The sequence below is a fragment of the Halichoerus grypus genome, chromosome X (genome assembly GCF_964656455.1).
Source record: "Halichoerus grypus chromosome X, mHalGry1.hap1.1, whole genome shotgun sequence".
In the NCBI taxonomy this organism is placed as follows: domain Eukaryota; kingdom Metazoa; phylum Chordata; class Mammalia; order Carnivora; family Phocidae; genus Halichoerus; species Halichoerus grypus.
This window is the reverse complement of record NC_135727.1, coordinates 29,779,981-29,799,264: the sequence shown is the minus strand read 5'-3', so window position 1 is coordinate 29,799,264 and position 19,284 is coordinate 29,779,981. Positions and strand designations below refer to the sequence as shown.

General features: G+C 36.2%; 1 protein-coding gene across 4 annotated transcripts in view; it reads right to left on the bottom strand.

The window, feature by feature from the left end:
• Positions 1 to 1,632: 1,632 nt before the first annotated feature.
• CUL4B (cullin 4B) overlaps positions 1,633 to 19,284 on the bottom strand; it is a 42,559-nt gene continuing 24,907 nt past the window's right edge. For 2 of the 4 annotated variants that reach the window (XM_078064403.1, XM_078064405.1), the window contains 8 exons: positions 18,826 to 18,936; positions 18,293 to 18,384; positions 16,902 to 17,009; positions 15,927 to 16,040; positions 14,972 to 15,077; positions 13,257 to 13,429; positions 11,557 to 11,709; positions 1,633 to 9,813 (listed from right to left, as the gene is read on the bottom strand). In XM_078064403.1, the coding sequence (XP_077920529.1) occupies positions 9,718 to 9,813; positions 11,557 to 11,709; positions 13,257 to 13,429; positions 14,972 to 15,077; positions 15,927 to 16,040; positions 16,902 to 17,009; positions 18,293 to 18,384; positions 18,826 to 18,936 (953 nt within the window). In that variant the 3' untranslated portion in view covers positions 1,633 to 9,717. The remainder of the gene's footprint in view (positions 9,814 to 11,556; positions 11,710 to 13,256; positions 13,430 to 14,971; positions 15,078 to 15,926; positions 16,041 to 16,901; positions 17,010 to 18,292; positions 18,385 to 18,825; positions 18,937 to 19,284) is intronic. The other 2 variants (XM_078064404.1, XM_078064406.1) reach the window with 1 other exon arrangement.

Sequence of the window (19,284 nt, the reverse complement as noted above, 5' to 3'; positions counted from 1 at the left end):
AGCAGGACAGTTTGACTGTTTTAAGTTATTGGGAATTATAAATAAAATTACTGCATTTACATACAGGCTTCTGTGTGAATATAAGTTTTCATTCCTCTTGGGTAAATTAGGAGTGGGATTTCTAGGCATCTTTAATTTTAATATGCATACTTAAGAGTCCAAAGTTAGTATCTTTATCCTTCTTCTGAACAGAGGCCTTACTACATTTATATTCCAAACTCTTTCCATCTTCTGTTATTAGTGCCAATCTTATTTTTACCTTCCCCAACAAAATTAGTCATTTTACTTTCAGTCCATGTTTATTTGAATATATGAACATTTCAACAATTAATATGATCACCATTGCTTCTTGCATCCCACTCATTTCTCCTAAAAAGCACATTTTAATGATCTGCTTTGGAATGATAAACTGGAAATTTAGTGAACAGAATGTTCTAGTATTATGATAGAACCTGCTATCCCCAAAATACCTATTCTTGGATGATAGAACCTGATCACCTGTTTTATGTAAGATGCTGCATACTTGTCCGGAACAACTGACTTCTCTAGTCCACTTCAGCTGTGAAGGAAATGACCTTCTGTTTATTACTGCCTACATAAGAGTCGAGGGAGAAGGCTAGCAGAGGCCCCCATGGGCCTCACTTCAAGATCCTTGAGGCTTTCATGCTACTCTTGTCTATTGTTAAAACATTTGACCCGTGTATATCTAATTTCCTCTTAAAGTAATCAAATGCAAAACCATGTTAAGCAGAATAGTTAATATTCCTAAACATTTTATGAATTATAAAGTATTTTAAGAATACTTATGAAAGTCAGACAAAAGGGGGAAATGTTTGTGCAGTACCTTTCTACATCATAATCAAAGCTCCTTAACTCAAAGAGTAATTAGAAACAAATCTTTGAAAAATGCCAACTCCATGGCCTGTATTGCAACCAGTGTTTTAGGACAGACATACAGGTCTGATTCTAGGAAAATTTGCCTTTGCTTTTTTTGTGTGTTATCTTTTTAAAATCTAGCAAATTCCATACTGCCCTTTTAGATATGTTAACCACTGTGAAGAATTTCCAATTATTTTTTTCAGACAATTATCTTTTAGAAATGTTTTCACAAGATATTAACATACCAATGATTTAAATAAATCAACAATGAAATTGATGTACTTAATAAAAACTGGAAAATGTTTTGTTTTGGTATGTATGTATGTATGTGTGTGTTTGTCTGTGTGTATGTATGTACTTATAATTATCTATTTATCTACTTATTGTATTTACTAGTAGGCTCCACACCCAGTGTGGAGCCTGATGCGGCCTGAACTCACGACCCCGATATCAAGACCTTAGCTGAGATCAAGAGTCAGACATTTAACCAACTGAGCCATCCAGGGGCCCCTGGAAAATGTTTTAAAAAATAACTTCTGCAGGTGCCTGGGTAGCGCAGTCAGTTGAGTTTCCTACTCATGGTTTCCACACAGACCATGATCTATCTTGGGGTTGTGAGATTGAGCCCCACATTGGGCTCTGTGCTCAGCAGGGAGTCTGCTTGGGATTCTCTCCCTCTGCCTCTCCCCACATCCCCCCACGTGCAAGTGCTAATAATTAAATAAAATCTTAAAAAAAATAACTTCTGACAAAGAGGAAGAAAATACCTTTATGCACAGCAAGGACTTTTAATCAACACAAAACAGTTAAATACCTGAAAACAACTCACTCTTTGATAATTATTTTCAACTTAATACCTCACTAGCTACTTAAGACTGATTTAGGAAACATAAAAAAGACATTACCTCTATGTTAATGGGCATACAATGTATAAAGATATAATTTGTGACAATGACTACACAAAGGAGGAGGGCAGAGTTGTATAGGAAGTTTCTGTATACTATTACAGCTAAGTTGGTTACTAATTCATACTAGTTTGTGGTGAATTTAAGATGTCAATTGCAATCCCCTAACCACCAAGAAAATAACTAAAATGAGAGAGAAAAAAGGAATGAGAAGGGAATCCATACAGTGTATTACAAAAAAAAATTCAAACACTAAAGATAGTAATAAAGGTGTTGAGAAACAAAAGCTATAAGATATATAGCAAACAAATAACAAAATGGCAGTTTTATCAGTCAGTATTTTAAATGCAAATGGCTTAAACTCTCCAATTAAAAAAGGCAGAGATTGAAAGAATGGATTAAAAAAACATTAACTATAGGCTGTCTATAAGAGACTCACTTTAGATCCCAAACACAAATAGGCTGAAAGAGAAAGAAGGTATAAAGATATTGCATGCAAACAGTAACCAAAAGAGAGCTAGAGTAGCTCTATTACTATCAGACAAAATGAACTTTTAAGTAAAAAACTGTACAAGAGACAAAGAGCAATAATATATATTAAGGGTCAACCCATCCAAAAGCTAGAACAATCTATATGTATAAACACCTAACAGAGTCCCAAAATACAAGAAGCAGAAATTTACAGAATTAAAGGGAGAAACAGACAGTTCTACAATAATAAGACTTCAATACCCCAATTTCAATAATTAATAGAACAAGAAGAAAGTCAGTAAGGGAACAGGACTTAAACACTAGGCACATTCTTAAGTCCACATGGAGTATTCATTCTCCTGGAAAAATCTATGTTAGGCCACAAAACAAGTCTCAATAAATTAAGAAAAGACTCAATCATACACAGGATCTTCTGTGACCACGATGAAAAAACTAGAAATCAATAACAGAAAAGTGAACAGTTCACAAAATGTAAAAATTATACAATACACTCTTAAATTACGAATATATCAAAAAAGAAACAATGGAAATTAGAAAGTGCTGAGATAAACAAAAATACTGTACTAAAACTTAATGAGATGCAGCAAAAAATAGTGCCAACAGGGGAATGTATAACTGTAAATGCCTACACTAAATAAAATTCAAATCAATAAGCTAACTTTTACACCTTAAAGAACTAGAAAAGAGGAGCAAACTAAATTCAGAGCTAGCAGAGGGAAGTGAATAATATAGATTAGAGTGGAAATAACCGGAGAACAGAAAAACAAGAGAAAAGCAACAAAGCCAAAAGTTGGCTCTTTGAAAAGATCAACAAAATGGATAAGCCTTTAGCTAGACTAAGAAAAAGAGAGTAAACTCAAATTACTAAAATTAGAAATGAAGGTAGGACATTACTACTAACCTTACAGAAATGAAAAGGATGAAAAAAAAGCTGCTATGAACAACTATACACCTATTAATTGGATAACCAAGATAAAATCAACAAATTCCTAGAAACAAAATACTAAAACTGACTCAAGAAGAAACAGAAAACCTGAACAGATCTATAAGCAAAGAGACTGAATGAATAATTTAAAAATTCCTCATAGAGAAAAGCTCAGGACCAGATGGCTCCAATGGTGAATTCTATTAAATATATAAGAATTAATACCAATCCTTCTCAAAGTCTTCCAAAAAACAGAAGAGGAAAAAACACTTTGTAACTCCTTCTATTGAGAGAAAAGCCAAAGACACAAGACTACTACAGACCAGTCAATATCCCTTATGAATATATAATGCAAAAATCCTCATCAATGGGCGCCTGGGTGGCTCAGTCGGTTAAGCATCTGCCTTTGGCTCAGGTCATAATCCCAGGGTCCTGGGATCGAGCCCCGCATCGGGCTCCCTGCTCAGTGGGGAACCTGTTTTTCCCTCTCCCTCTGCCACTCTCCCTGCTTGTGCTCTCTCTCTCTGTCAAATAAATAAATAAAATCTTCAAAAAAAATCCTCATCAAAATACTAGCACACCAAATCAAGCAACATATTAAAAGGATTTTACACCATGATCAAGTAGGATTTATGTCAGGAATGCAAGGGTGGTTCAACACATGAAAACCAATAAATGTAATACGCCAATTTAATAGAACAAAGGAAAAAAGCCACAATTGTCTGAATTGATGCAGGAAAAGCATTTGACAAAATACAGCATTCTTTAATGATAGTCAGAAAACTATGAATAGAAGGAAAATTCATCAACATGATGAAGGGTATTTGTGAAACCCCCACAGCTAATACCATTCTCAATGGTGGAAGACTGAAAGCTTTCCCCCTAAGATGAGGAACAAGGCAAGGATGCCTGCTTTAGCCACTTCTATTCGACATTATAGTGGAAGCTCCAGACAGAGAAATTAGGCAAGAAAAAGAAATAAAACATACCCAAATTGGAAAGGAAAAAGTAAAACTATCTCTTTGTAGGCAACAAAGACGCTATACCTAGAAAATCCTTAAAAATCCACAAAAATATATTAAAGCTGGTAAACAAATTCAGCAAAGTTGTAGGGTATAAGATCAACACACAAAAATTGTATATGGGGAGCCTGGCTGGCTCAGTCAGTAGAGCATGTGACTCTCGATCTCAGGGTTGTGGGTTCAGTCCCATGTTGGGTGTAGAGATTATTTAAAAATAAAATCCCTTAAAAAATTGTATATGCTAGGGGCACCTGGGTGGCTCGTCAGTTAAGCATCTGCCTTCGGCTCAGGTCATGATCCCAGAGTCCTGGGACTGAGCCCCGTGTCAAGCCCTGTGTCAGGCTCCCTGTTCAGCAGGGAGTCTGCTTCTCCTTCTCCCTTTGCCCCTCCCCCTGCTCCTTCTCTCTCTCGCTCACTCTCTCAAATAAATAAATAAAATCTTCCAAAAAATTGTATATGCTAGCAATGAACAATCTGAAAAGTAAATTAAGAAAACAATTCAATTTATAAAAGCACCAAAAAGAACAAACTACATAGGAATATATTTAACCAGGCTGATATAAAAGACTTGTATAGAGAAAAGTACAAAATATTACTGAAGGGAATTTTTTTTGAAGATTCATTCATTGTAGAGAGAGAGAGCATGTGCACACATGAGTGGGGGGAGGGGCAGAGGGAGAGAACCATCAAGCACACTCCCCGCTGAGCACAGAACCCCACACAGGGCTCATCCCACGACCCACGAGATCATGACTTGAGCCGAAACCAAGAGTTGGACGCCCAACCAACTGAGCCACCCAGGCATCCCTACTGAAAGAAATTTCTTAAAGACCTAAAACAAGTGGTTTAAAAATGTAAAGACATCGGGGCTCCTGGGTGGCTCAGTCAGTTAAGCATCTGACTCTTGACTTCAGCTTAGGTCATGATCTTGGGGTTGAGATCAAGCCCCATGTTGGGCTCTGCACTGCACGTGGAGCCTGCTTAAGATTTTCTCTCCCTGAGGTGCCTGGGTGGCTTAGTCAGTTAAGCGTCTGCCTTTGGCTCAGGTCATGATCCCAGGGTCCTGGGATTGAGCCCCACCATCGGACTCCCTGCTCGGCAGAGAGCCTGCTTCTCCCGCTCCCTCTGCTGGTCCCTCTGCTTGCTCTGTCAAATAAATAAATAAAACCTTAAAAAAAAAAAAAAAGATTCTCTCTCCCTCTCCCCACCCCTCCCCCCCGCCCCCACTCACATGCTTGTTCTTAAAAAAAAAAAAATGTAAAGACATCTTAGGTTCATGGTCTAAACCAAGACTTAATACTATTAAGATGGCAATACTCTCAAAGAGATCTACACATTTAATGGAATCCTTATGAAAATCCCAATGGCCTTTTTTGCAGAAATGGAAAAGCTGATCCTAAAATTCACATGGAATAGCAAGAGACGTGAATAACTAAAACAATCTTGAAAAAGAAGTATAAGACTCACACTTCCTAACTTCAACTTATTAAAAAGCTTTCCAGAGGCTGGATGGAGAAGGAATGGGGACTGACTACTTGATGAGTACAGGGTTTCCTTTTGGGATGATGAAAATGTTCTGGAACTAGAGAATTAGATGGTTGCACAAAAAGGTGAATGTACTAAATGTCACTGAACCGTACACTTTAAAATGGTTAAAATGGGGATGCCTGGGTGGCTTAGTCAGTTAAACGGCTGCCTTCAGCTCAGGTCATGATCCCAGGGTCCTGGGATCAAGTCCTGCATCAGGCTCCTTGCTCAGCGGGGAGCCTGCTTCTCCCTCTACCCCTCCTCCTGCTCGTGCTCTCTCTCTGACAAATAAAATTTTAAAAATGGTTAAAATGGAAAATGTGTAATTTACAAATTTAATTAAAGAAAAGGTTTTATTTTTTAATTTTTTTAAAAGATTTTATTTATTTATTTGACAGAGAGATAGATAGAGAGCACAAGTAGGCAGACAGGCAGGCAGAGGGAGAGCCTGCTTCTCCCTCTCCCTCTGCTCCTCCCCCTGCTCGTTCCTCTCTCTCTCAAATAAATAAAATCTTTTAAGAAAAAAAGGTTCTACAAAATAAAGGTTAGATTTCTTTTTACTATGCTAGACATAAATTCTAGGGACTGGGGCTTTTTTGTACTATATTAAAAAAAAATTTTTTTTAAGTAGATTCCATACCCAATGTGGGGCTTGAACTCACAACCCCCGAGATCAAGAGTTGCATGCTCTACTGACTGAGCCAGGCAGGGGCCCCTAGGGATTGTTAAATACCTAAGTATACTATGTGTCTGTTCCAAAGTATACTATGTGTCTGTTCCAAAAAAGAAATACCTATTTTATAATAGCGAGGAAAATAACTGAACAAAATGTTATATTTGAACCAAGTGTTTCCAGGTGAACAAATCTCATCATTATTCAAACGTAAAGCAAATTTTTGTAGGAAACTTAAAAATATTCATTAATGAAGCATTCCAAGGATACTATATAAAGCATAATTATGCAAATTCCCATTAGTACTGCTCTTTTCTTTTTAATGAACAATATGTTTTGGCAAATTTATGTAGATGACATAAACAGAACATGTTTATAACACTTCCTGCCTTTCACAGCGTTAAACAGAATGGTCATTAAAACAAACAAAAAAACAGCTAATGTAAAAAAAGATTTATGGATACTACGATTAAAAAAGAAACTTCTGAAAATCTTGAGACCCAGATGCCTAAATAGAATAAACTGATTTCCTGAACTGTACACACACGTACAGGGTAAGAATTTTCAAGAGTATGGCTAGACATCATGTTAAGACTGTTCAACAGACTCAGGAAGTGGGTTAAAAAAGCTTCTTGATTCCTGGCTTGGTAAGGTCCTTATGTGCATCTTACAGTGAGAGTATATCGCCCAGAAGTCATATTAATAGAAAAGGAAAATCAAGTGCCATTACTAAAACAAAAGTATTTAATCTTTTATTCTTCCCTCAATGTAAACTACTTTCATATTAACTTTATGAAACTATTTGACTTTTGAGAATTCAAATGAAACAGTATTTATACTTGCACTTGATTTTTCTAAAATATGACATTTAAGAATGAATACTCACCTTGAGAATTCCTGGGAATTTTACTCACCCTTTACCAATACCCTCCTCCACATTCCTATAGCATTATCACCAAACCACCACAAAAATAAAAAAGAGACATTTTTAAAATAACAAAATTGACAGATATGGATTCATTAAATCCTTAGGAAAGACTTAAAATTCTGTGGTTTCATAACTTTCTTAAAATGCTTGAATTTTAAAGATCTTCTCCAGAAACTTTTTTTAAATAAAAGTTTTATTGGAGAAAAATAGAACCACCACGTACACAGGGAAAAGAGCACAAAAATTTAACTGATACAGAACAACTGAAAGTCACAATTACCCAATGTTGTTTGCAATTACTTTTCAATGTCTTAAACAGCTCCCCTCAACTTGTTTTTTAATATTCTTGCCAATTTTTCAGTTGAAACAGCATCAAGTTTTCAAAAAATTAAGAGCCTCAAGGAAGGGACCAGCTTTCAAGATAACAAAAGTGACACCAAGAGTCTCCTCCTAACAGGGACCAATTCTACCTAAAAATTCCTTAAGAGTAACTATTGAGTCTTGTGGAATAGTCTATATATCTCAGAGACCATCAGGGATGAGTTAGGACACGACATAATTGGTCCAGTGTGGAGAGAGGACAAATAGAATAGCTGCATTTCCTTGTCAGATGAGCTCATGCAAGGAAACCAGGGAGAAGCTGAGAAAATATAGGCAATGGCTGCTCAAAAAGAATCAGGAAGGCATTCTAAATACCACATATTGTTAACAGTGTGCAAGTTGATGCAATTAGAAACAGGCAACTTTTTTATAGTAGCTGGTCACAGGTCTTGAGAATTCAAGAAAATAATCAATAGTAGATACAAGAGCCAAAAGTCTCCTCAGTTCATGGTTAGGACCTAGGTATTCTTCCTAATGGCTCCAAATAGTCAAGAAAATACACTATTGCCAAAGCATCAAAGCAATTCTGTTTAAAAAATCCAAACAAAATTTTCTGCTTCTCCTCCAAGATCGATTCCCTTCAAGGAAAAACAAGGAAGCAAAAAACAAAAAAAACAACAAAACCAAACAAAACAACCCAACCACCAAACCCACAAAAACAAACAAACCAAACAACCAACCAACCCCCACTGATGCTAAAGAGAAGCCTTTTCACTCACATTATCAATTTGAGTAACAATACTTTTGCTATTTTCTATGTATGAACAATCCTAGGACATTCCCTGAAAAGAAGATGTCCAGTGGCTATGAGAACTCTTCAAGAAATTTTGGAAAGGAATTAAGATCAGCATGATACAGATTTTGAAATTCCCAACTAGGGGGTATTGGGGAAAATAAAGGAAGATCTTTATATCTAGGTCTTTAGGAAGTTAGGAGGATGAAAGGTTTATTTAGCAAAATGGAAAGTTGGGGCGCTTCCCAAAAAAACTTTGGTAGAGAAAATAGGAATGCTAAATCCTAGGAAGCCTGTAACAATCTAACAATTGGTCCAAGTTGAAGACAAAACTGTCCAAACAACATTAAAGTCTTACTAAAGGAAGTTGAAAACTAGTTGATGAATTTTTGCTCTTGTAAAAATTTACAAAACACGGGGGTTTTGGTCTCTTTTGCAATGTTCATATTGTATTCATTTTTAATATGAAGAGTTGGATTTTTCTCTCCCACCATGTTCTTCCAGTACAGCTGATCAGCAATTTTCTTTTTCAGCTATTATTATAAGTACCTGTTAATCAGAACAGTAAACTCAGGGCTAAGCCATATACACACATCCCATGGTCATAAATAGAACATCTAGGATGTGTATACAAGAGATTATGTAAGCAACTGTCCCTCTACTTGAAAACTTGTTTCCAAATAAGTTTTTTTAAAACATCCCTTTCAGTGTAACAGAACATTACTTAGTAAAATATCAATAGCTATGACAACTTATTTTTCTTTTCAAGGGAAATCACAAAACAGGTGAACAACCAAGTCCAGGGTGGTTTTTCTATTTGATAAATACATCCAGAACTCTGTACAGTAAATAAAGTTTGCATGCAGTTTAAGTATCTTTAAATGACATTTTAAGCAAATAAACCCTTTGCTTCATAATTAATGGTGTATAAGAACCCCCCCTCCTTTTTTAATAGCCATAGGACCTCTTCCCCAGTTCCAAAGAGGAATCATGAAGACCAGGTACTTTCTTAAGAATTTTCTGCACATCATACTAAATAACATGCAAAGAGTTCAACAACATTCTTCTTAAAGGTTAAGTATTAACTCTTTAAATGGGCATGTTAACCACTGAAAAAGTCAACTCAACTATTTCCATTACACTGCTTCATTTGGTCATTGGTAGTATAAAAGAAGTCAAATAATATAGGATCAACAGGTTAGTTTATCCACTGGCTACTGCATATGATACCAAATACTCGGAGGCCAAGGTTTTATGCGATATAATTGTATTGGTTTGGATTTTCTTTATCTCTTTCCATGTAATCCCGATCAATTAAGGATTCTATTCTCTTCTTAAGATCAGCAGGCTGTAAGAGAAGGCAAGTTTTCAGTGCAAACCTTATAATCATTGGCTCAAGCCTGTGTACCAACACCCCATTAAAAAAAAAAAAAGTTTTGGCTCACTGATTTAATGTATTTAATTTCCTAATTTTTTTAAAAAGAAAAAGTATAATGAAAATAAAACCAGATTAAGAAATGTTTTTATACTATACATATACTGTTACATCTTGTCATACCATTACACAATACTTTGTTACTTTTCTATCTTAAAGAGGTCTTTTGAGAACCAGCTATTCTCTGCACAAATACAAAAGACTAACTTATCATAACTTCGCACCAGGAATACATTATAGTTTAAGAAAACAGAATTTCTATTTAGCTTTGTCAATAGAGTTTGAGAAGATAAGTAGACCCTAAATTTGGGCAAAAGCTAGTTTTCAAAGCCAGGTTGCATTTTTATAAATTAAGATTAAAAATGCACTACAGAAAACACTGTTTACAAGAATGCTACAACAAATGGTCTGATAAGTGAATTACCTCATAATTCAGTCTCTGTATTTCAGGTTTAATGTAAGATTTACCTGTTACCTACCATAAACCATTTAGATTTTTGAATCCTACTTGTGGTTGAAAAATTGAGAAAACTTCTAACTGGTTCTCATGATTGCATTCTTAGCTCTTAGATGACAAAATTTCACTGTCTTTTGTATCTAGCCTATAAAAAGAATATAATCTTGCTAATAGAGTTTTTCAGATAGTGTAAAATGGCCACTTGATTTGAGAAGAGTAAAGAGCAAAAGTAGTTTGATGGGGTGGACAAAAACCAGTATTTATTATAGTGATCCTTTAACTGCCTCAGTGACCTCTTTGGCTGGAGGTGACATGGTTGTAAGGCAGAGCATAAGGGTAAGAGCGTGGTAATGAGAAGGCAGTATTAGGTTTGGAGAAGAGAGAAAGCCTGACTTATTAGCATTCATAGCTAACAAGCACTTACTATGCCAGGCCCAGTGCTAAGTTTTGTACATAGATCATAGCTCTTTTAAGCCTCACAATGAACCTGTGAGTTAAGTACTATTATCATCCCCATTTTATAAAACAAGGTGAAGTGATGTACCTAAGCCCAAAGCTCCTGAGAACCTCAAGAGCCAAGAGTCTATCCAAACTCTACAAAGTGTTTATCATCACAAAGCTTTGGGAACCTTCTAAAAAAAAAAAAAAAAAACGAACTTGGAAAACAGGCTAATAAAACACCACACTGTCTAAGCCTCTTTATTATTGGACATTTACACTGGAGCACATCCATTTAAATGACCAATTTCAGGTTGCCAGAACAATTGCTCAACTTTTCAAAAAGATGCCTGATGGCTAATTATCTGTATAGAGTTTTTAATGGACACTTACATAAGCTAACTAAACAAAAGATTAAAATAACCAAATCTGTCAGAATACCAAGGTATTTCAAAAAGAAAAAAAAAAAAAAAAGCTCAAAGGAAATACTGTGAATGAACCTGAAAATTTCACACTCATTTAGCAGCTAAACTTTCAGGTATAAGAGCCCTTACAGTTTTCCCCTTTGTCACAGTTATCCACATATGCTAACAACAGGGTTTTTTGGGGGGAGATCATATATATGAGCATGAGAAATAAAAAGTTTTGTCCCTCCAAATGGTCTTGAGGCTTTAATCTATGTTTTTAAGATTTGTGTCTGAAAATGTAATGTGTTCTCTTTTATATATACAAGCTCAATTCCAAAACACAGAAGTACCTACCTTTACTGGAAATTTCAGCTGGTTGTACACTTCTGAAACAAGAAGATTGTGGCTAAGTGTCTTTCTCATCTTCATAATTCGAACAATTGCAGCATCAATTTGATACTGTCTGTCTTGAAATACTCTTTCTGTAGTGCTTGCTTGTTCCTCAACCTAACAAAAAGATTTTTAAACTTAGCAATTGTACCTGAAGTGAAACTTGCTTGCTTACACAAACTGTACATTTTAGGGACATGACACACTATTAACGATTTAAATATACTGAATTATTTAAAGAAACCTTATAAATACAGATGATGACAGAAAAAAACCTACAAACAATTCCTTTCTGTCCTAATTATACTGTCCTGTACCAATGAAGTAATGCCAATATTAGTTAATAGAAAAATACCACTTAAAGTTGTCTTCTTAGAAGTAGAGATGGCTGATGGAGCATTTACCATTTTCTTTTACTTTGTCCTCAAAATCTTCTAAATGTGTCACAGGGGGTTCCTGACCAGATTTCTGTAGAACATTAGCTTATCTGCAAAATAGACTGACTCTGACCTCTTACTTAAAGTATGGTACTAGCTAACTACAGTCAAACTTTTTAAAAATTAATTTTTATTTTATAATACATAAATCAGAAATGCAGTGTTAGCAATTATATTTGTTCAAGACTAACAGAAATTTAGGTGTTTAGGAGACAGTTTATCAATTTTAATGCTCAAGCAAAAATGTCCATCTTTAGCAACTAAGTCAAAAGAATAGTTTGGACTTTTTGTAGTCAATTTCTTTCTGATACAGCATCAATTTTTTTTTTTTTTTTTTAAAGAACACAGTACTCTTCTAAGGGAGTATCACACCTTTGATGTGAACGTGAGTAAGGCAGGAACTTGTCTGAGATACTGACCTCTATCCCACATTAAAACTTTTCCTCATGTACTGCATTAAACCTTGGAATTGAAACTAAATGGTTTCAGGAAATGCTGTAGTTGTTTGTTTCTGTAATGAAAGTCTCTTACAAATTCAAATGGCAAAAACAAACAAAAACTTCACTGTTAATCAAAGAAATACTAATTAAATCACTCAGAGTTTTCACTCAGCAAGTTGGCAAAGATTTAAAAAAGAAAATATAATCTGTAGTGCTGGTGAGGGCACCATTAAGACAGGCATTCACACTGCTAGACAGAGTGTAAATTGGTCCAGAATTTCTGGAACACAATACATCATTTTTACAACTCTTATAATGTTCATATTCTTTAACTCCAAAGAAGTACTTCCATGAATTTATCATAAAGGAAGTGTCAGAGAGATTAAGATTTAGGTACAAAGATGTTTCTTGCAGTTTTATTGACAACACTAAGAAATTATAAATTTAATTGCCCAACAGGCATTGGTTGAATAAATTATAATGGCCATGTAAAAGAACACTGTGTGGCCATCTGCCATTTTATGAAGATATTTAATGGCATGGAAAATTCTAAAGATTTAATGTTAGGCAAAAAAAGCAGGATATAAAACTATCTTGAGTATCAGGCCCAACTGTGTGCACTTCCCCCCAAAAAACTTCAAGATCAAGTACTGAAATATACTGAGCTAGATAAAGGCACAGAAAATATTAGTGGCTGTATTACAGGCATAAAATCTTCTTTATAAATTTTTATTACAAACACGTATAATTCCAGTGCATCAGAACAAGGAGAATGCAAAAAGAGTACCGTTTCTTTCATCTGGATTTGATTGATCTTTATCCTGAAAAGTTTGTGTTTGAAATCATCATTACAAATGAACTTGTCACCATCTTCAATATCTTTGCCCTTTGGATTTTTTGCCAGAACTCTAGCTTTGCCACAGGCCAATGACTGCAGTGTTCTCCTTAATTCTCCATCCTCTGAAGAAGAAATAGTGGATTAGTTATTTGTTACTAGTTCATCAACACAAACCACTACATTCACCTCAATCTACTTCTACCCCATCCCTCTATTAAAATGGTTTCCTTTTTCGGGCGCCTGGGTGGCTCAGTCGTTAAGCATCTGCCTTCGGCTCAGGTCATGATCCTAGGGTCCTGGGATCAAGTCCCACATGGGGCTCCCTGCCCGGCAGGAAGCCTGTTTCTCCCTCTCCCACTCCCTCTGCTTGTGTTCCTGCTCTCGCTATCTCTGTCTCTTTCAAATAAATAAATAAAATCTTAAAAAAAAAAAAAATGGTTTCCTTTTTCTCCCCAAGGTCATCAATGACTTCCTCTTTGTCCTAACCAATGACTTTTTTCCTGTGGTCCTCTAAAGGCTTCAATATTCTATGTGAATAACTACCAAATCTTCAGAAATGACATCTCACTTCCTTCTAATCCCACATTCAAAAGACACCTCCAAGGATGCCTTGGGTGGCTCAGTTGCTTAAGGATCTGCCTTTGGCTCAGGTCATGATCCCAGAGTCCCGGGATTGAGTCCCGCATCAGGCTCCTTGCTCAGCAGGGAGCCTGCTTCTTCCTCTGCCTCTGCTGCTCCCCCCTGCTTGTGCTCTGACAGATAAATAAAATCTTTTTTAAAAAATCTTACAAAAGATACCTCCACCTGGCTGTTTTACTATCAACTTCAATATATCCAAAGTTTAATTCATAATCTTCCCCATAAAACTGTGTCCTCTTTCCAATTGTCAGCCCTGAAACTACCAATCTACTCTGGTGAGAAACCCTGGAATCATCTTTTAACTATTCCTTCCCCTTCATCCTTCATGTACCTAGTAGTTAACTTCCTTAGAGATAGATGCCTCCTCTCCACTCTCATTGGCCTCATTCTAAACTAAGCCCCTTATCACTTCATGCCTGAATTACCCCCACTAGTTTCTGGACTGGCATCTCTTCAACCTCCAAGCTGCCCTATTGTCTACTCATTCCAGGTAAGTTGTCCAAATAAGCCACTTCTATTATGTCTCACACTTGAGACCCTACAAAGCAGGTTTCATCTGCTAGATTTGCAAGGCTTTCCATGATCAGGCTCTCTTCATCTTACCTATCTAGCTTTGTATCTCACTATTTGATGCTGCAGTTCAGTACTTCGTGACTCCTGCCCACACTGTGCTCATTCCTAGCGCTAAGCCTTTTCTCACACTATCTCCCCTGGCAGCTTATGCCATCTCCCTAACTAAAACTTGAAGGCCCACCTCAAATATCACCTCCTTCATGAAGGATTTCCCAATTATGCTAGCCCACAGACATCTCCTGCTTCACTGAACTCCTAACACATTCCTAGTCAGCACCACAGATTGGTAACTTATTGGTTGTGAAATTATTACAAATGTCATTTCCCCCTTTCTCCATGATTATGAGTGCTGAGGAGAGGGATTATTCCTTTGTATCCCCCCAAAGCTCTTAACCTAGTGGAATGCACACAGCAGACATTGAATAATGCTTGCTAATTGATACAACACAAACCTATTCCAGTAGCCTGCTTGATCTCTTCTAAACTGAACTCCTCTCCCTCATTAAACATTAGCAGCACCAGGGTTTGGAAAAGAGAGACCTGGAGTTCTTTTTTACCCTGTTGGAGAAACAGCAGTGTTTAGCCATCATTTTTTTAAAAAAATACATGAAAATTAATCAAATAACTAATCTTTAATAGGAAAAACATTTTTCAATTAGTGGATTCAGAAACATGGATTAACATTATCCAGAAAAGCCAGTATGTTCAGTGTAGGATTTAGGTGTGATCCCACCTAAAACAGGAAGAAGGACTGGGTGACCTTTCTACAGGTCTTTTTTTTAAGCCTTATAATTAAAACAGAACAGCAAAGTAATGAAAATTAATAACTCAGCCTTATGTGTCATTACAGATTATTTATCACAAGCAGCAAGGAATCACTATTTCAAATGCATTTTCAACTTGTTGGATTCAAATTAGTCATGAAAGGCTGCAGGGATTTTTTTTGAAATTAGATATGGGAACTGTTCTCCTTTACACCCACTCTATTCTCTAGCTCCCAGCAACAAGAAGTTTCCTGTCAAGAAGCAGCAATGAGAATTCTGCATCCACAGGTGGGAAAGGATAGCAGAAAAAGGGTTACCGGTTTTTGGTTTTGCAGCAGGGCCAATTCAACCAAGAAGAAGATCACATTCTTATAATACACACAAAGCTGTGATAAGCAGTCACTCTGTCATGTATTTAAGATAAACTTTAAAACAGCTTAAACCTTCAAGTTAAGAGGAATGACCTTTTGGTGAGCATAGCATAATGTATAGAGAAGTTGAATCACTACGTTGTACACGTGAAACTAATGTAACATTGTATGTCAACTTTACTCAAATAAAAAAATTTTTTAAGGAAAAAAAGAAGGATGACCTCAACATCAAAGACAAAGATGAAAACTAGGTTTGGGGAACATCTACTTACCTCTTTAAATTCTGCCTTTAGCACACAGTGGCCTAGGGTTGACTGCCACTGAAGTTTCCTGCCACTATGTTTGCCTAAGTAAAAGGTCTTGAAAATCCCCTGAAGTTTTACCATCTACAATAAATAAAATACAGCTTTATTTAAGCTCTGTATCCAGTCATCACTTTCACCATTCTTTATATTTACCTCATGTGTAATAATTTCTGGAAGTTTTTAATATCAGTTTTTATACCCAGTAGCTCCACCGATCACTCTGATGTAAGGTAACCGTCTCCCAACTACCAAATCTAATGGCATTTATCAGTTTTTATACTCTTTGATCTCTCTGCAACATTTAAACATCCCCTCTTTTGAAACATTCACCTCCAGGGGCTTTTGTGCCTCCAAACCATACTGGTTCCTTTATCTCACTATTGCTTCTTCGTTGGTTTCCTTAACAGGTTCCTCTTCCTACCATCTGCCGAATGTGAACCTTTTCCAAAGTTCTGTCTCAGCCCTTTTCTTCCTATTTCTACGTTCTTCCTCTTAATGAGGGAGATCTCTACCCCCTGGCTTCCATGATTATCTCCACGAAGGAGTCTCAATATCTCTCTCTAGCCTTAACCAACCCTTTCTAAGCTTCAGTCCTGAATTTAAGACATTTCCCCAAAAGTTAGGATGCATTTACTCAAGCCCACTCACTCAGCAATCCAACCCCCAGGTGATACATGAGCAAAAATTTCAGAGAGCTGGGCAGAATGATGGTTACAATCTGGGGAACTAAAAGAAGAGTCAGAGAAATTGGCCCTGAACCCAGAAACTTGACATCATTAACTACACTCTAATGATATAAGTACGAGAGTCACATAAAAAGAAGAGCAAAATATTAAAAGTTGGCACAAACTTTTAGAAAGTATTTATTTTTCAAAGACAAGCAAAATAGAAGCTTTATGTATTTCTATGCTTATAACTCAAGTCCTGAACAGCAACTCTTACCTCTGGTGGTAAATGGACTTCCATAGGCACATATGTTGGCCAATAACCCATTGTCAGGATATTCACAGTTAATTCAATATTCCCAGGTACATTCTGGTTCTGCATATACTACAATAAGATCAACACACATACTAAGATCTTAAAAATAAAGGTGCATACATTTCATGTCATAATAACGACCCATTCAAGAAGTTCCCCATTATAAAATTACATGCAAACACTGACCATCTTTAAAATAAAAGGCGACTGTTATAAAAGGACTATAAATGAAGCCTACATTAAATGTACTAGTTAATATTTCATTACAATGGCACACAAGGATCACGTGACCTTGTTAGAGGCATTAGTGACTTAAATAATTTCTCACTTATGGCTGGGCTATTATAGGTAGAATCTCATTCTCCATTCTTTTTTTTTTTTTTTTTTTAAGATTTTATTTATTTATTTGAGAGAGAGAAAGTGAGCGAGAGAGAGGACTGGAGAGAGGGGAGGGTCAGAGGGAGAAGCAAGCTCCCCGCTGAACAGGGATCATGACCTGAGCCGAAGGCAGTCGTTTAACCAACTGAGCCACCCAGGCGCCCCTCATTCTCCATTCTTTTCCCCCTACCACCTGCAGTCCCCACCTTTGGAGACCCCTATGTGGCTTGGAACACCCTGTAGCAACCCCCATTCCTCACCCCACCAGCCAGCCCAAGTCTCCGGTTTTTCACTTGCTCCACTGCCTGTTTGCAGGGGATGACCTAAAGTGGGGAAGGAAGAAGAAGGGGAAAGGGCAAAGAAGATAAACCCTATTCTGTCACTACTACAGGACCATGATCCTATTGATCTTTCTCTTGTGTTGTCCACTCTCAGTTCCCACCATAGCAATATAGTGGTAAAGAAGTCATTAAAAACCCTGAGAGGAAAATCTAATTTGCTATTGCTATTACCTATGCTCTTAAATATTTCAAAACCACCGTCTACCAACATCTGCAAAACTGTGGATCTAGCTTTTCACTCCCAATGTTCCCAAAGGCCTTATACAACCTTTCTATCACCTCTCCTCCCTCCCCATTGCCAGCTTTGAACATACATATCACCAACAGTGATTAGATGCTAGTGAAAGCCCTGTTCTCACGATCTAGCTACAGTTTTTCTTGTCCTGACTTCAGTCAATACATTTTATTCATTTTTTTTTGTTACCCTGGGTATATATATATCGGGAATAAATTCTGAAGTACGTCAAATGTATTTTGTTGGTGATTTTTTCCCTCTAATGTGAATATCATCTAAGCTGCTATGATGTATTTACAACAAATACAGGTTTCTATTTATCCTCTTCAGTGCAAATCACAGGAAGAAGATAACTAAATATACTTAAGTTTGAGAAATTAAGTAAGAGTTTAACTCACTTTTACCTGTTTGAACTGAATCATGATGTCTTTAGAAAGTTCCATGTCTTTAAACATTCCTTCAAGTTTGCTGGTGAAAGCAGCTCCACATTCTATTAAAGATGTTTATACATTTATGATATTTTAAAGTGGTGAAAACAAAGAATTGAAAATTGAAAACATGAAATATAAAACTTACTTTAGCATGAAATATGATCTTTAACTATTCACAAGAATGAAAAAATCCTTACCCCAAAGTATATGCCCCACTAATTCAGAGTCAAACTCTTTAATCCTGTAGTAACCTTATCTACTATTTAGGCATAAGACAAATGGAAAATATCTATACAAATAATAAAAACAAGAGCAATGCTTTATTTTTTAAAAAACTGCAACAGCTCTGGATATGTACAATAGGTTGGAAACCTCATGAGCTTACTTAATTTTCATCATATGAACAATGATTAATCAAAGAGGCAATTAAAGGGTAAAAATTAAGCTAACATTTTCCCTCAGATATCAAAGAAAAGGAGTAGAAAGAATGACAATCATACCATGTTTAAGTTTGGACAGCATTGATTTTTCAGCATCTACAGATGCACTCTTCCCAACTAACAGGCGCTTGGCTAAATCTTTCTTATAGAAGGCCTCAAAAACATCCTTACCTATGTTAAATAATAAAACACAACTCATAAGAGTCCAATAAAAAGTTTTGACAAAATTGCTCCAAAGTGCTTAATAAATCACACCATTACTTCAAGTTATTTAAATGTTTACATTTACCCAAGTTCGTTAAATACAACAGACATTAGAGGTAGATATTTATGCTGGATATTTCAAAAGTTCTTTGCTATAAAGAATTAAGACTGCATTAACTTAAAAAAAAAAAAACTTGAGTCAACTGGTGGCTTTAGCATCAACAGAAATTAAAACAAGTAGCAAAAATCAAGGCTCTTAATAAGTGGAAAAGTCAAAGCACAAGGCAATGAAGTAATATTCCTCAAGTACCCTAA